General features: G+C 39.2%; 1 protein-coding gene across 6 annotated transcripts in view; it reads left to right on the top strand.

The window, feature by feature from the left end:
* The window catches only part of BTBD9 (BTB domain containing 9), a 461,023-nt gene that overhangs the window by 281,906 nt on the left and 158,702 nt on the right, over positions 1 to 20,415 (top strand). For all 6 annotated transcript variants that reach the window (XM_064285457.1, XM_023546092.2, XM_010587947.3 and 3 more), the window contains exon 7: positions 1,843 to 1,952. In XM_064285457.1, coding sequence (XP_064141527.1) covers positions 1,843 to 1,952 — 110 coding nt within the window. The remainder of the gene's footprint in view (positions 1 to 1,842; positions 1,953 to 20,415) is intronic.

Raw genomic sequence — 20,415 nt, 5'->3', positions numbered from 1 at the left:
GAATCTCGACTTAGGGAAGGGAAAATGATCTGATCAAATTCCACCAAGCCACATTCCTTCATTCCCTCCAAGGTTGCAGACAGCAGCACTCTGGCCTTCACGGCCATGTGCGGTTGAAAATGCTATGCCAGTTGAGTTCTTGTGGGAAGGAAATTGACAAAATTAGATTCAGGCCAAGGTGCCAGGTTTAGCACACCCCTTCCCTTCCAGAAAGCATCAGGGAGATTGTCACTACCCACAGCAAAGGATGGTACAGTCTGTCGATCCAGACCATTAAGAACTTACTTCAAATGAACCCCCCCACCCAAAACCCAGTAAAATCAGCACCTTCTGTCTGCCTTGAGGGCTTGAGAAAACAGATCAGAGCCAACCTCCTGCTTACCCAGAGGGCTCTGGTGAGTTCAGCATTGCTGTGGTCTTACCACACAGCAAGAGTGCTATCTGCCTGTGATGGGTATGAGCACAGGGAACAGCCAGTGCAGGAGATAGCATTAATATTGGTTATGAAGATGAGCGATCAGCTGGTGTCAAGGAACAGATGGCTAAATGAGGTGCACGTGGATTGCTGTAAGATTCAGGCTTGAAAAAACAGGAGGGAAAACAGCCCATGATATAAAATTCCCAAATAAAGTCTCCTTAATGTGAATTTTTAAAATCAGCATTTACATTATACAGTTAACTTGGAGCGATGAGAAATGGAAGGAAATTACCGAGTTAGTGAACAGCGATTAACTCAGAAGTAAAATTACATCATCGAAGTTGAAGGTTGTTCCACCCAGCAAGGAAGGGTATTATAAAAACCTTGTCCAGTCTGTCATTTCCTAATTGAAATCTGTTCATTTAATATGCCCCCTCCTTCAGCGTGCATAGTTAATAATTTGAAGAGGGTGATCGGTTAGTTATTTTTCCCAGTTTCCCCTTCTGAATGCCAGTGAGAAAGTATATAGCACATTCCCCATGGAACTGTGTGACACTCCAAAGAGTAAGTTTGTCTGTTCATTAACCTGTGAACTGTCAGGTCCCTTTGGAGAGTGAAAGGAGCAAGTCTCTCCAAGGTTAATGCTTGTTTGTCAGAGGTGAAGCCTCCAGGGAGAAGCAGAGGGTGAAAGGCCGAGATACTCAAGACCTACCCTATGAGATTCTGCACTGTGTGCAGATGCCAGATCCGCAAGGCCAGGAGGGGAGCTGCAGAGCAGGCTGGGTCTTCTCTGCACATCACTTCCTCTGGTCAGGAGAAGGCTTCCCAGCAGTCAGGTGGGGGGCTGGCGTAAGTATACAGGGTTAACTTCCTCACAAGGATTTAGGAGCAATATTAAAGTAAAAGAAACTGTGAGTGACTGTTCAGTAGTATCTTCTTCTGTTTTTTTTTCTTCTTTTTTAACAAGAAAGCAATACTGATTGTATACATTCGTCTCCATGAATGAAGTCTTTGAATTGGAAAGCATTTGACTTGTGTGTGTGCACGTATTCACGGGCACACTCCTAACCACAAGGCGAGGGTAGAAGTTGTCTGTTATTCTCCTGTGTAAATGTCTCACGGACGTGTAATTGTACTGATGTTCAGGGATTGACCTGAACCTGGTTTGATTTTCTAGGTAAATCACACCTAAGTTCTACTTAATTCTCCGGAAAGTGACAGCTCTGTGATTTTGCTGTGATTCTCCTAGGCTCCGTTGGAGCAAGCTCTAAGGAGCAGGTACAGGGTCTGAAGTCAGGTTCAAAGTTTCCTTTAGTCCGTGTCCTGGCATACTGTAGTTTTACATGATATAGCTTATTCTGTTATCCTTATATTGATTGTGATAGAAGTTCGGTTTTTTCAACAGATTTTCCTTTTATCCTCAGGTATATTCGAATAGTTGGAACTCACAACACAGTGAACAAGATTTTCCACATTGTGGCTTTTGAGTGTATGTTTACAAACAAAACCTTCACTCTTGAGAAGGGGCTGATTGGTAAGTTATTGCATTTTTGTGTATATACTTAGATATTTTTATCTTCAAATATTTTGTTAGTCCATCAACTTGTTTTAATCCACCTTTTAGCCACCTTTGACCAAGGACTCTGGTTGATTTGAATCCTTACGGCTGAGTGACATAGGGGATGGTATTTTTAGAAGTAGTTAGAATAATAATTCCAGTAAACTTAAAACATTTTAGTGATTGATTCAGATTTGCTATGTGGAGAATGTTTATGGTAGTTTGACAAAGCCTTTTATACCAAAGGCTTTTCTGTATTTAATGGTAGGTCTGAGTATTACTGATCCAATGTTCATACTTCTAAGGCTGTGCAGGTATTTTGGCCTTTGATGGGATATGAATGGATAAATGGTGTGCTCAGCTGGGATGTGTCTTTTTTTCATGGACTCATCAGTCCATATTTGCCCTGTTTACTTAAGTTCACCTCAAGATAGTGCCTAAATGTAATTTAAATAAGACAGAGTGACTGAATTGTCATTATGGAAGTCAGTTTAAATATTGGCTGAGAAAAACTGCCTGGCTGATCCTTCAGGAGGGTATTTTTAATTTTGGTTTATTTGTTTAGTTAATTGTCTTGTTGTATTTTGGTTTTGTTTTAGGTAATGCTACTTCTCAGAGTTGCGTTCACTCAATCCATCGCAGCCCTTGACATTCTAGATATCATGAATACCCTTTCCCATCCAGACTGGTTATTCCTCTTCTCTTTTTCTCAGGCCCACAGATTTTTCCTCACCTATAAAGATCAAAATTAGACTAATTAGACCCTCGATTCTATGCCTTTACTGTAGCTTTCTTTGAAAAGTGACTCCGGATGTTCAGGTGGGGAGAATAGGATGCCCCGGCCAGGCAGTACCTAAAACAGAATTCTGTGCCTTTACAAAGGAACTCACTTCTCTTCTCTTCTCAAGTCCTGCTCAAGCTGGGATACTTCATGTCCTAAAATCATGGTAATGATCAGAACGGGGAAGATGAGTATAACTTGCAAATGTTTGCTAATTCTTTGAGTGGACGTTAGCCTAAATTTTCATAACACCTGCTTCAGTCACTGACTTAGGGAAATGTGGGAGAGTAATGTTAATAAAGTAGCAGGAGAGCAATTGTTTCAATGTATAGAGAGCGTTTAGAGCTCAACGAAAATAAATATTTTGGTTTTAACTTCGTTATGGATATAATTTTACTATTTTCCAATTTTTAATATCAAATATAAACGTTAATAATTTGTGACTTTTAAGGAATTTGAAAGTTAAGAATGCTGAGGCATTACCTGCTACCAAGTTTTTTAATCCCCTGGGCTGTGTAGGATTGTGCGGATGGAGGAAAACAGGGAGGACACTCCTTTTCACCTGCTGCCCACGTTCTTCTGTAGACTGTAGGCCTTGCTGTGTATGTGACTTTGTAGGTTGAAGAGTCCTCACTGAGAAGGTTCTTAGAAACTAGACCACCTTCTTACTCACAAGGCGTGTAATTTGACTACTCAGTTCAGCCCTGTGCACTGCATTCGTGAACGTGCTACATAAAGGCTCCAGCTGCTTAAATCACTTCCCTGTTCTTAGTGGAGGAAGAACAGGTTTGTTGAAACTGAAATTATTAAAGAAACAGGCCTATCTGGCATGAGAGGCCATTACAGGAATGAAACCCAGAGCCAGCTGCAGTGAGGGGATGCTGTTGTTGGTCTTCATGTTTTGTCCAAACTGAACTAGTCAGCATTATCAGAGGCCATAAGAGCCCCAGGCATGTCAGGGAATGAAAGAAGATTGCAGAGATGTGAGAAGTGTTTTTGGTGTCTGGGCAAACACTTGTCTTTGAGCCCATTCCTGTGATGCTCACACATTTGACTGCAAAGAGCTCTGCAATCATCTGCCTGTCATTGTCCCTCAACAGAATGGGGGCAGTGGTGCCAGTAGGAAGCAGGTAGATGGATATGAGTGCACTTGCCAGCAGATGGTCTGCCATGGGATCCCCTCTGGCCCTCCTCAGACCATCTTCACAGCTCAGAGCTGCCCCCATGCTGTGCAGACGGGCAGTGGTGTGAGTTGTGATGAGCACAGGGGGATTTCACTCTCCTCTGTCTGACATTGCAGTTCTGTTTAGCTTAAAGGGGCATCTGAAAGCTTGAGCTTGTCCACAAAGTGATAGTAATGGCCAGCCTTCCATATTGATTATCTCAGATGCTTTTTAGCTGCACACAGGCCCTCAGCCAGGCCTCTACAGTGACCTCCCAGTCATCCTCTAGTGGGGACGCAGAATATTTCAGAGTCGCCCCCAGAGTTGTTTGTAAATTGTAGATGCCTACTTCGTACTCCTTCCTGTATCCTGTAAAATATGCACTACCCCTTTGAGAACCACTAATATAAACTCCAGATTTTCATGAAGAAAAAAAAAAGTGAAACTAAAATAATGTCATCATGAGTAACTAGTAGGGTATCAAAGTCTACTTTTATGCTTCCAAGGATTTAGAACTTCTTTCTTCCACAGTTCCTGATTTTCCTTTCATAGTTCAGGCTACTGTAATTATTCTCCTCATAAGCCTTAAAAATTACTTTTAAAGTATTCATATTTTTTAAAATCAGATTTTAATGTTAATACTGAAAATGGATAACGGTGCCAGAAAATAACAAATAAAAATGATCACATCAGCCTATGTACACATCTATTCTTTTCCCACGAGAGGCTTTTCTTTTTTTGTTGACATGTTGACAGCACACTTCACATGCACAGGTTCCTGGGGAAGCTCTGAGCCCTCCAGGTTCATAAAGCCGTGGGAGAAGGCCCTGACTCCACCACACTGCGCAGGGCTGGCTTCAGGCTCCCCATAGCACTTCTCCCACCTTATCTGCTGCTGCCACCGCAGCCCCTTTTCATTTGGTGGCTGCTTCTGGATCTTTCTGTAAGGTATTCTCACCTGGGAGAGTTGGCCTGTGATGACTGTTTTCCCTGTGTTAAGAGGCATTTGTAGGCAATCTTAACCTGTCTTACCAGAGAGGTATGGAAGGACTAATTAGAGTAGGTGTGACTGTTATTTTATTCGTGTTTAACCTCTCAAAGAATGTGTTTGCTTTGCCCCACCACTCCACTTTTCTAATTGTACTTTAGATGAAGGTTTACAGACCAAATTAGTTTCTCATTAAACAATTAATACACATTGTTTTGTGACATTGATTGCCAACCCCACAACATGTCAACACTCTCCCCTTCTTGACTTTAGATTCTCCATTACTAGCTTTCCTGTCCCCTCCTGCCTTCTCGTCCTTGCCTCTGGACTGATGTGCCCCCTTAGTCTTGTTTTGTTTTATGGGTCTGTCTAATCTTTGACTAAAGAGAAAACCTGAGGAGTGACTTAAGCACTGAGTTAAAAGGGTGTCCGGGGGCCATATTCTCGGGGTTTCTCCAGTCTCTGTCAGCACTCCACTTTCTGATACGTGTGTAACATTTGCCAAGTCCTTCCATTTTTTCATAATAATTGCCAAATCTTCCTTTTCATTTAATCTTGTGTTTAAACTCACTTCTTCGAATACTGTACTGGTTACTCAAATGGAGAGAATTGTATCTATCAACCAGTTTAAAGAACCATCAGCTCACAACCAACTTAGTTTCATTTATGTGCAACCTACTTTCTCCCCATCAGATTATTTTGAAGCCAGTACCAGACATTTTATCATTCATCCATAAGTATTTCAATATGTATCTCCAAAACCGACACCTCCTTTTTGTAGCCATAATCACATTATCATTATAATACCCCAAAATTTGAACAGTAATTCCTTAGAAGTGGTGCAGTCGATTAAAGCACAACTAACCTAAAGCTAAAGCGTGGAGGTTTGAGTCCACACAAAGGTGCCTCCAAAGAAGGACCTGGTAACCTCCTTCCAAAAAGTCATACCTTGAAAATGCTACAGAGGACAGTTCTACTCTGGCACACATGGGGTTGCCGTGAGGCAGAATCGGCTCTGTGGTGACTGGTTATATCAAACATCCAGTCCACATTCGAATTTTCCTAATTGGCTCAAAGTCTGGAGAGCGTGCGTGTGTGTGTGTGTGTGTGTGTGTGTGTGTTTACAAGTTGTTTAGTCAGGATTTAGATAAGGTCTGTATATTGCAAATAGTTGTTATGGCCCTTAAATCTGTAAATATTCAGATTCTCTTCCCTGTGTTTATCTACCTCTGTCTCTCTCTTTAATTACAATTTATTTGTTGAAGAAATTAGGTTGTTTGTCCTGTAGCGTTTCTAATGGTCTGAATTTTGGTGATTGAATCCACATGGTAACATTGAACATGTTCTCTTTCATTTCTTGTAACTTGCTAGTTAGATAGAGGCTTAGTCTGACAGTCCCTTTTTTTTGGTAAGAAAGCTCAATAGGTGTTTACGTGAATGTATTAAAAACCATGAAGAAATCTGGTTATCTCTCTTCTTTTGAATATTCACACCCATTAATAATTATTTCCTAGATCCATTATTTAATTTGGTATTGTAATTTATGTATTTATTTGCAATTTATTGACAATATTCTAATTCTGTCATTCCTTCTTCATTTAGTAGCTAGAAAATGAAAATTTCCCTCAACACGCATTTGGTCGCCCTGAGATGCAATTTGTCCTGAAAAAGCAGGATAAATATTAGATTCTTTCCCTTTATTTACTAGTTTTCAAAAGAAAGAGTTGGTTCTCTAGTATCCTTAAAAGAGACTAATGAAATTTGTGTGTGTGTGTGTGTGTTTTTAATGTGGGTAATTAACATTATGAATTTATGGGTTTAAACACATTTGACATCTTTTAATCACTTGCAGTTATTGATATGCAAATTGTCCCCATCTTTAGCCTCTTCAGATTGGCTCTTGAGTCATTCTCATGTGACCTCAATAATCCTTGATAGGTCCTTTTTTTTGGGGGGGGGGAATTGTTACCTGATTAGGGTCCATGCCCTGGAGCAGCCGAGCCAATGAAACATACTTCAAGTCAGAACTTGAGTGAGAAAGTTTATTAAGGAGATGCATACATCACCGGGGGCCCAGCAGCAACACAGGCTATCTCTATGGAGTCCCAAAGAGCAGTTTTACATTAGAGCTTATATAGAATCTTAAAAGGGTTACAGGTATCTTTGTAGTCCCCTGCCAGACATTTCTTTATTAGGCTAAAGATATTCATATAGTTACCTGGGCTCTGATTTTCCTGTGAGGGTTGTAGGCCACAGGTGGTTGGACATAACAAAAGGTTATTTGCATCAGTTTAAAACAAAGTACAAAGGTATTAACATTTGGTCAAAACAAAGTCATTAACAGAGGAGGCAGGCAGAGCAAGGAAAAGAACTTACAGGTTCATCATGGCATTAGTTATGTCAAGCTTTCAGTCACCGATTTTGAAAAAGGAGAAAACATGCTGGGGAGTATTGGGGTCACTAAATAAGATATACCAGGTTCATCTTGTAAATTTCCTGCCCTTGATCTGGATTTACCCATTTCTTCAAGAAGTCTTGCTTCTATTTATTGGAAAATGACATTGGGAAACCTCATTCTAAGCACTATAGATGATCTTTGCTATTGGGTTGGTCACTGTTTGTAGCTCTTTTCAGTGGATAGAACTAGAAACTACACTGTTGCTGTTGTTACTGTTAAGTCACTTGTGACTCTTGGCAACCCCATATGTGCAGAGTAGAACTGCTCCATAGAGTTTTCAAGGCTGTGGCTTTTTGGAAGCAGATCACAGGACTGTCTTCTGAGGTGCCTCTGGATGGGCTCAAACCACCAGCCGTTTGGCTAGTAGTCAAGCGCTTACATATATTTATTTATTTGTATATCATATATTTAACAGATAAAATACTTCCTGAGTGCATGTTGACATTTCTAACTCACATACTACTGCAAGGCTTTTGAGCTTTCATCTCCCTTTTTCCACACCGAAAATCTTGGTTCTCTGTGACACAATACAATAATTCATTTGCTTTATCTCATAGTATATACAAAATAGTCTCAGAATAACACCACCAATACTACCATGAACCATTTGATTACTGGAAGTAGTTTAATATTTTTGGGCAATTTTTTTTGTAATTTTTTTTCAAGTCCTTAGGGTGTGTCCCACTACAAATGTACAGTAAAATGACTTTTAAAGTCGCTTGAAATAATTCTCTCTGTGGGCGTGCCACCAGTTCAGTATGCATTTTGCTTTCAGTATTTAGGAATTGCCTTTTTAAAAAAGTTTTGTTTTATAAGTATGTATTTACATTTACATATTTACATAGTTCCAAAATTAGTTCTACAAAAGAGCTGTATCCAGAGAAATCAATTTCTATTCCTGTACTTTCCACCCCTGTAGGTAATCCCATTTTCTTCTTTAGTTTTTTACATTATCCTTCTATTTTAAAAATTGGAGAACAAATAAACATATATATAAACATATATTTATATTTTGCATCCCCGGAGCCCTGTGGCATAGTGGTTAAGAGCTCAGGCTGCTAACGAAAAGGCTGGCGGTTCAGATCCACCAGGTGCCCCTTGAAACCCATATGAGGCAGTTCTCCTCTGCCCTGTAGGGTCATTATGAGTCAGGATCAACTCAATAGCAGTGGTAAAACCTTCTGAAATAATTGGTAGCTACATATACTATACATACTTCACTTTGCTTTTTTGTACTTAACACTTATCCTAGAGATAGCTTTGTAGAGAGATATTATTCGTTTCTTTTTAGAGCTGTGTGGTATTCATTAGTCTAGAGGTGCCATAGTTTATTACCGGTTCTCTGTTGATGAACCATTTGGACCATTTTGGGTCATCTGCTACTAAGAATAGTGCTGTTGCCTGGTGCCTACACCTTTTCCTGTTTTTACCAATATATCTTTAGGAGAGATTCCTAGACGAGGCAGTGCATGGTTGAAGGGTAAATGTGCATGTAATTTTTGTTAGACATTGTCAAATTTACCTCCATAGATATTGTAGTATTTTTTATTTCCACTGGCGATGTATGTGGCAGTGTTGCCACAGCCTTGCCAACAGACCATATTGTCAAACTTCTGGATTTGTGCCAGGGTGATAGGTGAGAAATGGTATCTCAGTGTAGATTTAACTCCATTTATCTTATTATGAGAGAAGTTGAGCATCTTTTCATATGTTTAAGATCCGTTTGCATTTCTTTTTTCCTTTTTAGATAGCTGCTCTCTTGTTACGAGTTTTCTAATATGCCTTTTGTAACACCTGGTGGCACAGTAAACACTTGAACACTGATGTTAGAATGTGGCAGTTAGCGTTACAGGAGTCTGGTTTCCCTTCCATAAAGTCTCCTTGTTCTTCTGGAAATCATAAGCTGTCATAAGTCCCTCTCCATCCTTTTCCTGGGCTCTTCCTCTCTGCTTAAGAGATAGTAACTAGAGCATGGAGTGGTAGGCTAGAAAGTCAGGGTTCTTTAACCCTTTCAAAGAATGGGAAGAAGATTTCATTATCAGCTTTAGGCCATTACTAAGTGTTACTGTGCGTCTGCCAGCACGGATCCAGGAAGACTAGTGGATTTTTTGTTCTAGGTTCTTGTCAGTAATTGATCTAGGGCAACCAAAATGGCAGCACGAGCGCAGGAACTGTTGCTGAAGCTGTCGAAACTGCAGCCGCCACCGCTGGAACTGCACTGTCCGGCCAGGATCACTGAAACGCACAGTCACCCGCTGCTTGCTACCTGCAGGACCACCAGAAGCCAATGGAAAAGAAAAACGTTTTCTTTCTTCTTCGCGTCTCCCAATCTCCCATCAGTTCTTGCTATTGGCAAAACCTCACCAGAAGCCACACTGGCAAGGGGAGTCTGGGAAATGTAGCGAGCAATGCTTTAGCCTCCAAAATACAGTACAGAGCAAGGGAGGGAATGAAGCTGAAAGCAGACAGACAGATGATTGATGCGAAGACAGAAAGACAGGCCGTGTAAAATGGGCTCCTGCCATCAGGAGACTCACCATCTGATTCAGAGTAGCAGGGAGAGCACAATGGTAAGGTGTGGAAATAAGTGGAGTGGAGAGCAACTCACAAAGGCACAAGCAGGACGTGAGGAAAGACTAAATGTTTAGTTGGGCTGTGAAGGAGCCTGCAGATAAGGCTTCATGAAGAATGGTGTTTTGAGCTGGGTCGTGAAGAATTCACTAAATACTTCAGAGCACTACAATAGTGCTAATTTACAAAGCAACAAAAATGGATGGTGCTTGCTCTCGGGAGGAGCTGGAGGCAGGAAATAGAAATAGGTGGTCTGTGACTACTCTTGTCATTTAAAAGTATTTTGAGATTCTGACAATGTGTTTAGTATTCAGTAAAATTTCTGGGAAAGTGAACAGTGGGAAATCTGAGCTGTGAAGAGCTTTTGGCATCCACTGAACTAGGGATATAATATGACTTCTGTGCTTGGCTACTATGTTTAAAAATTCAGTGTCCTCTAGAGCAGAAACAGAGATTTGGGAGTCGGGAAGCTCGCTAAGGAGTGAAGGTGTTAGACTGTGGTAAAGAAGCATGCTTGCTGGCTTGGCAGTTTCCCAAGATGGCACTAGTGAGTCTGGACTAGTCTAGACCAAGAGGCTACTTTTCCCAAACCTATTTCTCTAACCAGATATTAAGGCTGGTTCTAATTGTCAATGATGCTTAGCTCCTTTATCTACTGTAAATTGCTTGGCATTAAGCAGACTTTTATTAAGAGACTGCCAAGTGTGTCTTGGGCACTGGGGTCAGAAAGATACACAGGTGTAGTTTCTGCCTTGGAGGATGGTACGGGCTAATGGAGGAAAAAGATGTTTAAAACAAAAGGTGATGAGAGTATAAAATAAGTTGTGTGTTTGAATTTCAGCAGATGCTATAGGAACACTGGAACGGGGTACCTAACCTGAGGTGGGGGAATGGTATCTGGGAAGACCTCCCGTTGGAGGTAATAAATGAGTTAATCCTTAAGGGAAGGGAAGAAGGTGGAGGTTCAGGGGAGAATCAGGCGAAATGATCCGAGCGTGCCCCATGTGTCAGTATCTGACCCACCTCAAAGCCGATGCCTCTTCCAGTGGACCATGCTGCATCTGGTGGAGGGACTGGAATAGGAGATGCGGTTATTCATAGTCTCTTGTTCTTTTCTTTCTACTGTCCCTGGAGAAGAGATCTTAAAGAATTAAAAAAAAAAAAAAAAAAGACCTCACAATAATGCATACATGAATATAACACAGTTGGTATTTGTTGGGCTCCTACCCAAGGATCCCCTGTTCTCCAGCAAGAATGGGCTGCAGTTCTACGTGGAGGGTACAAAGGGCAGGTGATTACAAAGTGATTTTACAATCATATGGGATTCTCGGTTTAGTGTATAGTTAGTTGTGTACCTTTAAGTTCCATTACCCTTTATGCCTTTTTTAATTTTTTTTGAGAGCTTTACTGAAAAAGTTTTTACTACTCTCAATACTGCATCCCTACATTTTACACAATTGACTTAAATTTTAAAACCTACTTATATATCTCCCCATTATAGCAGGAGTTTATAGACTCGTGGGTGTATGTATGTGTGCCCAGGTAAATGTGAATGTGCACAAGTTATTTTTAAATTGAACATTGTGGAGTATACAGGTAGTTCCAGACTTACGACGGGGTTCCATTCACATGACTACATGGTAAGTTGGTTCTGACATAAGTCGAATACTTTTTTTTTAAGTTTTCTTTATTATTGCCTTTTATTGTCGATACCTTTATAAATCCAATCTTTATTTGTCTTTGGGGGTTGGAAACATTACATATGAACTTCAGATATGATGACATCAGCAAATTACACACTGCAGCCTGTCTGAAGTACATATTACTAACGATAAGATGTACCAAATTAAAAAAAAAAAAAAACGGGATGGTCATAAGGGCAGTTCATCATAACTGGAACGCATCATAAGTCAGGGACTACCTGTACCTCAAAGATTATATGACAGCAGTGGTTTCTCACAAACCATGGTTCTGCCTAAAAGTGGCATTATGAATAGCCAGCTTTTAAATGGGCAAGATGTTTCTGTGGCAGTCACTATGGAAGGATGTCCTGATGGTCAAGATGAAGTAAATTTCAATTTTGTTGGCCTAGTCACTAACCTAGTACCCCAAAACCTGGTAAATATTTTTTTAATATAATGTTTTGAGTAAGTACCATATTCACACATAATTCAAATGCATATATATATGTATATGGAGAGACAGGAAACCCTGGTGGCATAGTGGTTAAGTGCTACGGCTGCTAACCAAAGGGTCAGCAGTTCGAATCCGCCAGGCGCTCCTTGGAAACTCTATGGGGCAGTTCTACTCTGTCCTATAGGGTCGCTATGAGTCAGAATCGAATCGATGGCACTGTTTTTTTTTTTAATTTATTTAATATGGAGAGACAGAGAGATAGATATATAGATATAAATATAATGGGTATATAATGTAACTACTGTTATTAGTTCCACATACATCTTTGGAGAGTTTGATTTATGCATTTACAACCAAATACAAGTATATATTCGTTTCCTCCCCTTTTATTTAAGAGGTAACGCATATTCACATGGTCTCTATCTTTTTTCAGTCAACAGTGCTTCTTGGAGATCTTATCAGTATGTGTGTGTGTGTGTGTGTGTGTGTGTGTGTGTGTGTATAGCTTTCTCATTCTTTTTTCATTTGTGCACTAGTCCATAGAATGGAGGTGCCAGAATTTATTGAACCAGTTCCTTTTGATAGACATGTGTTTCCAGTATTTTACTATAAGCCACAGTTATACAGTGACCCATTGTATAAATAAAATAGTGAGGTTTAATCAGAGGTGATTCCAGTAAAGCCTAAGACAAACAAACAGAAATAACCATTATGATGCCCAGAGTCACCTACATGATTTGCAGGGCCCAGTGTGAAATGGAAATGTGAGACTTCTTCAAAAAGCAGGAAAAAAAGTGTCATTAAAAGTATTAATTAAAGAAAAAAAGTTTTCCTCTCTTCTGTGGTCTCTCTTGATTTCATGGTGTATTTTTTTATTTGCTATTTAATATCATTCTAAGTAAAGAAAAATAAGCGTTTTAAAATTATTAGCATGAATTTTACCATTCTTTATATTGTGCAATGGCAGTTTTTAAATGCAAATACAAGAGCGTTTATCTCATATATAGAACCTCCAAAATTACACAATTCATATTTTGTAGCTCATTCATGCATATATATTTCGTTCTCATCAATGCAGTGGAAATACAACAGAAAACTAACTACATCTGAAGCAAGTCCCGGTTCTGACGGGCAGCAGGGCCCTCAGTCTCAGCTGCAGACATACACGCCCCGCACTTCCCTTGCGTCTTGCTCAGCTTCCGTGCATTCTCTGAAATCGCTGCTCTTGGAGCATCTACCGAGTGCTACGTGGGAAATGGGCCGGCAAGGGAGGATGGACATGCATACTGTGCATATCGCCTCTCCCCACAGCTTTCTCCATTGTCAGTAGAGCATTTAACATTGCTCTGGAAGTTCTAGGGGTGGGGAGAGGAGGAGGAGGAGGAGGGTGGAGGGGGGACCAGGAAATAGTTATGATAAGTATTGGAGAAAGGGAACCAAATATTATTTGCAGATGTGATACAATGGAATACCCAAATGAACTGAAAAATTATTAGAACTAGTAAGAGCTCTAAGGAAGGTAACCAGGTACAATAATATGTACAAAATTCAATGGTTTTCTCAAATACCCACAATAACCAATAAGAATATCTATGGCACTGGGATAATGGGGAAAAAAATTCCATTCATAATAACAAGACTATAAAATACATAGTTGCAATCCATGAGCTGTACTTCTGCGTTGTATCTAGTCCATCCCCAGCCGCATTACCGAGGCTCACCCATTCCTGGACCACGTGCCAGGGAGATCTGCTAGAATATTTAACATTTTTTTTCATAAGCAGCAAATAAGTACCTAGGAATAAAGTTGGTAAAGCCATAGGTTCAAATGTAAAAAAAAAAAAATCTGCAAATCCTTAAGAAGCACAGAATATTGAAAAGACATATTCCTGAATGAGAAAGCTTAATATACTAAAGATGTTGGTTCTTCTTGTCTTAATATACAGATTTAATGCAGGACTATCCAGAATCTCAGTTGTATTTTTTTTCTTTCAAGAAAAAACTTTGACTACATTATTTTAAAATTTTTACAGGAGAATAGATAAATGGGAACTCCCCACCCTTCCAAAAGAAATGGAAAAAAAAAGGGGGGGGGGTTTTACTACTACTAGGTATAAAATTAGTACTACATACTAAAGTAGTATGGTATTAATGCAAGAATAAACTAGTAGATAGGCTAAGCAATCATTGAAACACTGAATTAGATCCCAGTGTAATAAGAATAAGGAGCCCTGGGGTCGCAGTGGTTAAGTGCTCTGTTGCTGACCAAAAGATGGGTGGTTTGAACTCAACAACTGCTCCATGGGAGTTCCAACACAATTTTCTCTTTGCACTATGAATATGCAAAAATTGCTCTCTCTGAAAAGAAGCTGGCATTGTAAGCACTTTGAGAATTTAAAGCTAATACCCACAGGATTTCCAAGTATCTAGAACCCCAAAGAGCCCGTCAATCCTGATAAACTTGGAGAGGATGGACAGTCTATGGGTACCAGAGTCACTGCACTCAGCCTTGGTCATATTTCAAAATGACTATTTTTTTTTTTTTTTTTTATGAAGGAGTCAAAGTGCCACAGTTAAGCGCTCAGCAACTAACCAAAAGGTTGGCCATTCAAACCCACTGGTGGTTCGAGGGGAGAAAGATGTGGCAATCTGCTTCTGTAAAGAATACAGCCTTGGAAACCTTATGGGGCAGTTCTACTCTATCCTGTAAAGTTTCTATGAGTTGGAATCGACTCAACTGCAATGGTACATGTAAGAATATAAACCCATAAATCAAACCTGTTGCTGTTGAGTTGATTCTGACTCATAGTGACCCTATAGAACCCAGTAGAACGGCCCCGTAGAGTTTCCAAGAAGTACCTGGTGGATTTGAACTGCTGACCTTTTGGTTAGCAGCCATACCACTTAACTGCTATGGCACCAGGGCTTCCATGTAAGAATATAGTGCAAGATAAAGATGACATTTCTTATCAGTTGAGAATGGAAGGGTAATACAACAAATGGTACTGAGATGGTTGTCAATTGAAAACAATTATATGAGATTATTTCTTCATACTATATACCAAAATAGTTTTCAGTTAAAGAGATTTTACAGTGTTAGTCCAAAAAAACTGTGTTTTGTTAGTTGTAGTTGAATGGGCTCCCACTCATGAAGATCTTATGTGTAACAGAATGAAACGTTATTGCCTGTTCCCAACCATCCTGACAGTTGTTGGTGTGTTTAAGCTCATGGTTGCAGCTATTGTGTCAGTCCATCTCCTGGAGGGTTTCCCTCATTTTTCATAACCAAACATGATGTCCTTTTCTAGCACTTGGTTTTTCCCGATGATATACCCAAAGTAGCCAGCCAAAGGCTTGCTATTTGAATTGTAGTGCTGGTGAAGAATATTGAATATATCAGGGACTACCAGAAGAAGGAACAAATCACTGTTAGAGGAAGTACAGCCAGAATACTTCTCAGAAAAGAGCTGTAGGGAACTATTAATAAGTGTTTATCCGATCTTAAGGTGAGTAACAACTCTTTCGGCATATAAGCAAAGGCAGAGACCATAAACAGAATTCAAAGGTGTTTGACAAACTCGGAAAAAATAATTGCAACATACATGTCAGTGAGTTATTGTCTTTAATATATACGAGGTACTTAAAAATAAGAAAAACAAAATGAATCCCCAATAGAAAATGTACACAAAGAGCAATTTCTTAAGAAAGAAGGAGGGAGGTAAGGAAGGAGAGAAGGGGAGGGAAGGGAAACATAATAGTCAATAAACTGAAAGTTTAGCCCCATTGATAAATAATCAAAGAAATGCAAATTGAAGCAATATGCCTTTTTCGGCCTGTTTTATTGGCACATATTTTTAATTTAAACTTTATTTACACAAGTAATACAACAGTCATTTCTCATCAAATATCAAACAGTATAGAAGTACATACAATATTTCTGTTTTAATTTGCATTAGCTTAGTTATTACTAAAATTGAATATTTTTTCTATTTCTTGGCCATTTCTGTATTTTTTATGAATTACCTCTTCATATTCTTTGCCAACTTTTCTTGTAGATTGCTTGTCTTTTTTATTATTAATGTATAAACCAAACTCACTGCCATTGAGTTGATTCTAAGTTATAGCGACCCTGTTATAGGACAGTAGAACTGCCCCATAGGGGTTTCCAAGGCTGTCATCTTTACGGAAACAGACTGTCACATCATTCTCCTGAGGAGTGGCTGGTGGTTCAACCAACCAACCTCTCAGTTAGCAGCCGAGTGCTTTAACCACTGTGCCACCAGTGCTCCTGTATTGTTAAGGTATAAGTTATGTATAGATTAATATAAAGATTATGGGTATCATTTCTTTGTCTGTTGTATACATTGCAAATACCTTCTCCTAGACTGTTAGTTGGAAACCCTGGTGGCCTAGTGGTAAAAATGCCTATGACTGCTGACCAAAAGCTCGGCAGTTCAAGTCCACCAGATGCTCCTTGGAAACTCCATAGGGGAGTTCTACTCTGTCCTATAGGGTCACTATGAGTCGGAATCAAGTTGACCGCAACGAGTTTAGCCTGTTAGTTACCTTTTAACTTTGTTTATGGTATCTTTGTTGTACAGAAGTTTTAAATTTTAATTTGGTCATATCTGCAAGTCATTTTCTTGTTTCTGGGTTTTATGACTTGCCTAGAAACTCCCTTTCCAGCCCAAATATTTAAAACTACGATCCTCTGTGGTAGTTTTGGTAGTTGGTTGTTGTTTGTTTTATTGTTTTAACATGTATTAAAATTTATTTTTGTATTCGTTATGAGGTAGGGGTTTAGTTTCTTCCCCTGCCTCCCCCAAAAATGTGGCCAATTTTCCTGAAACCCTTAATTATTTCATCCGTTCCTTACTGATCTGAGATAGTGTGTACCATGGAGATAGATGTGTATGTGTATGTGTGTATTCCGTCTTCTTTGTCACATCATTTAAATCACTACAGCTTTACACTCTACTTTGCTACCTAGTACTACAAATCCGTACTCATGTTTACTTTTTCTAAAAATTTTAGGCTATTCTTTCAAATTTTCTTTTCCAATGAACTTGAAAATCAGCTTGCCAAGTTTCTTTTTTTTCCCCCCATTACTAGCTGGAATTTTTTTTTTTCTATTTTAAAATTTTTTATTGTGCTTTAGGTGAAAGTTTACAGAGCAAATTAGTTTTCCATTTGATAGTTTGTACATGAAGTTTCCCATGACATTGGTTGCATTCCCCTTAATGTGTCAGCATCTCCCCATTTCTGCCCTGGGCTCCCCATTTCCTTTCGTCAGGATTTTCTACCCCTTTCTGCCTTCTCATCTTTGCTTTTGGGCAAACACTGTCCTTTTGATCTAGTATTACTGATTGTTGTAAGGAGCCCATTCCTCTTGGGTGGTGTTGTTTGTTTTATGGGCTTTTTTTGTGGGATAGTTCTACTCTGTCCTATAGGGTTGCTATGAGTTGAATTTGACTCGACAGCACTGGATTTTATTTATCGTTTGGCTGTAAGGTGGTCTCCGAGAATGGCTTCAGTTCCAGGTCAAAAGGGTGCCTTTTAGGGTAGTTACTCTTGGGGGTTCCTGCAGCCTCTGTCAGAGGAGTAAGTCTGGTCTTTCATGTGAATTTGATTTTTTGTTTTTCATTTCCTCCCACTCTGTTTGGGATCTTCTGTTGTTAGTGGTAGCCAGGCACCATCTAGTTCTTCTGGCCTCAGAGTCGTTTAGGTTGTGGTTCACGTGGTCCCATTAGTCCTTTGGACTGACTGCTCTGTTGAGTCTTTGGTTTTCTTCACTGTCCTTTGCTCCAGACAGGAAAAGACCAATAGATTTATTTTAGATGGCCACTTGCAAGCTTTTAAGATCCCAGACACTACTCACCAAGGTAGGATGCAAAACACTGTCTTCATGAACTGTGTTGTGCAATTGACGTAGATGTCCCCCGAGTCCATGGTCCTTCACCTTTGAGCCTAGAAACTTTGTCCCGCAAGGCATTTGGTTATGTCTAAGCTTCCATGACAGTGCTGTTTCTGTGCTTTATTGTCTGTATTAATATACATGCAGCACCTGTAATTACGTATATAGAAATATCTGCAACCAAACCTGTATCTGCAGGTGGGTGTCCTTTAACATATCTATCTACCTGTGTATCCATTTATAGATTATTATTTGTTAACACTATTGTTGCAAGATTGTCTGTGTTATAGTAATTACCGTAGTTGCCCTTTATTCTTGCATTCCTCTCAGTGTCTTCCTTTGCCTTGGTCATGTTTTGCTGACTTCTCCCATATTGTGCATTGCCTTTCCCTTCACCAGTATTAACACATGTCTTCCACCTAGTTAGTACATTTCCCTCCCTGACCCTCCCACTCCTGGTAACAATCAAAGAATTTTTTTTTCCTGTGTATAAACTTTTTCTTTTTTTTTTTAATAGTGGTCTTTAATGGGCAGTTCTATACTGTCCTGTAGGGTCACTATGAGTCGGAATCGACTCGACGGCACTGGGTTATGGATAATAGTGGTCTCATACAATATTTGTCCTTTTGTGATTGACCTCGTTCACTCAGCATAATATACTCCAAATTCATCCATACTGTGAGATGTTTCATGGATTCATTGTTGTTATTTATCATTGCATACTATTTCATTTTGTGTATTTACCACAGTTTGTTTACCCATCCATCCGTTGATGGACTTTGAAGTTGTTTCCATCTTTTTGCTATTGTGAATAATGCTGCAATGAACATGGATGTACATATGTTTATTTGTGTCATGGTTCTTTATTTTTTTAGAGTTTATACCTAGAAGTGGGATTGTTGGATCATATGGTATTTCAGTTGCTAGCTTTTTAAGGAAGCACCATACTGTTTTCCATAGTGGTTGTACCATTTTACATTTCCACTAGCAGTGTACAAGAATACCAATCTCCCCACAGTCTCACCAACATCTGTTGTTTCCTGTTTTTTTGATTAGTACCATTATTGTTGGGGTGAGATGGTATCTCATTGTAGTTTTGATTTGCATCTGTTTAATGGCTGATGATCGTGAGCCTTTCTTCGTGTGTTTGTTATCCACCTGAATGTCTTCTTTGATGAAGTGTCTGTGCATATCCTTTGCCTGTTTTTTAATTGGATTGCTTGTCTTTTTGTCCTTGATGTATTGACGTTTCAAATTTAGATCGGGATTGAGTTTTATCTATAGATTGCTTTGGGCTAATATTGATATTTTCACAGTATTTAGTCTTCCTATCCATAAGCATGGCATGTTTTCCATTTATGTAGGTCTCTTTTGGTTTCTTGTAGTGGTATCTTGTAGTTTTCTTTGTATAGGTCTTTTATGTCCCTGGATTGATTTGTTCCTAAGTATTTTATCTTTTGGGAGGGCTATTGTAAATGGTATTGTTTTTCTGATTTCCTTTTTGAAGTTCTCTTTGTTGGTATAGAGGAATCCAGATGATTTTGGGGTGTTAATCTTTTATCCTGCTACTTTGCTGAATCCTTCTGTTAGTTCCAGTGGCTTTCTTGTGGAATCTTTGGAATTTTCTATATGTAAGATCATATCATCTGCAAATAGGAGTGTTTTACTTCTTATCAATTTGAATGCCCTTTATTTCCTTTTCTTGCTTTATTGCTGTAGCTAGGACTTCTAGTACAATGTTAAATAAGAATGGTAATAAAGGGCATCCTTGTCTGGTTCCCATTCTCAACAGAAATGCTGTCAGTCTCTCCATTGAGAATAATGTTTGCTGTTGGCTTTGTGTAAATGCCCTTTATTATGTTGAGGAATTTCCCTTCTATTCCTATTTTGCTGAGAGTTGTTATCAGGAATGGGTGTTGGACTTTATCAAATGCCTTCTCTTTGTCAGTTGAGATGATCATGTGATTCTTTTGTTTTATTTATGTGGTAGATTCCTTGATTGTTTTTCTAATGTTGAACCATCCTTGCATACCTGGTATGCATCCCACACAATCATAACGTATTATTTATTTATTTATTTATTTTGATATGCTGTTGAATTCTATTGGCTAGAATTTTGTTGAGAATTTTTACATCCATATTCTTGAGGGATATTGGTCTATAATTTTCTTTTTTTATGGAATCTTTGCCTGGCATTGGTATCAGGGTTATGCTGGCTTCATAGAATGAATTCAGGAGTATTCCTTCCTTTTCTGTGCTCTGAAATAGTTTGAGTAGTATTAGTGTGAGCTCTTCTCTGAGCGTGCGGTAGAATTCTCCAATGAAGCTGTCCAGGCCAGGGCTTTTTTTGTTGTTGGGATTTTTTTTTAATTGCTTCTATCTGTTTAGTGTTTCTACCTCAGTTTGTGTTAGTTTAGGTAGGTAGTGT

Source organism: Loxodonta africana, chromosome 1 (assembly GCF_030014295.1).
Source record: "Loxodonta africana isolate mLoxAfr1 chromosome 1, mLoxAfr1.hap2, whole genome shotgun sequence".
Taxonomy (NCBI): domain Eukaryota; kingdom Metazoa; phylum Chordata; class Mammalia; order Proboscidea; family Elephantidae; genus Loxodonta; species Loxodonta africana.
This window is presented reverse-complemented; position numbering and strand designations above follow the sequence as displayed.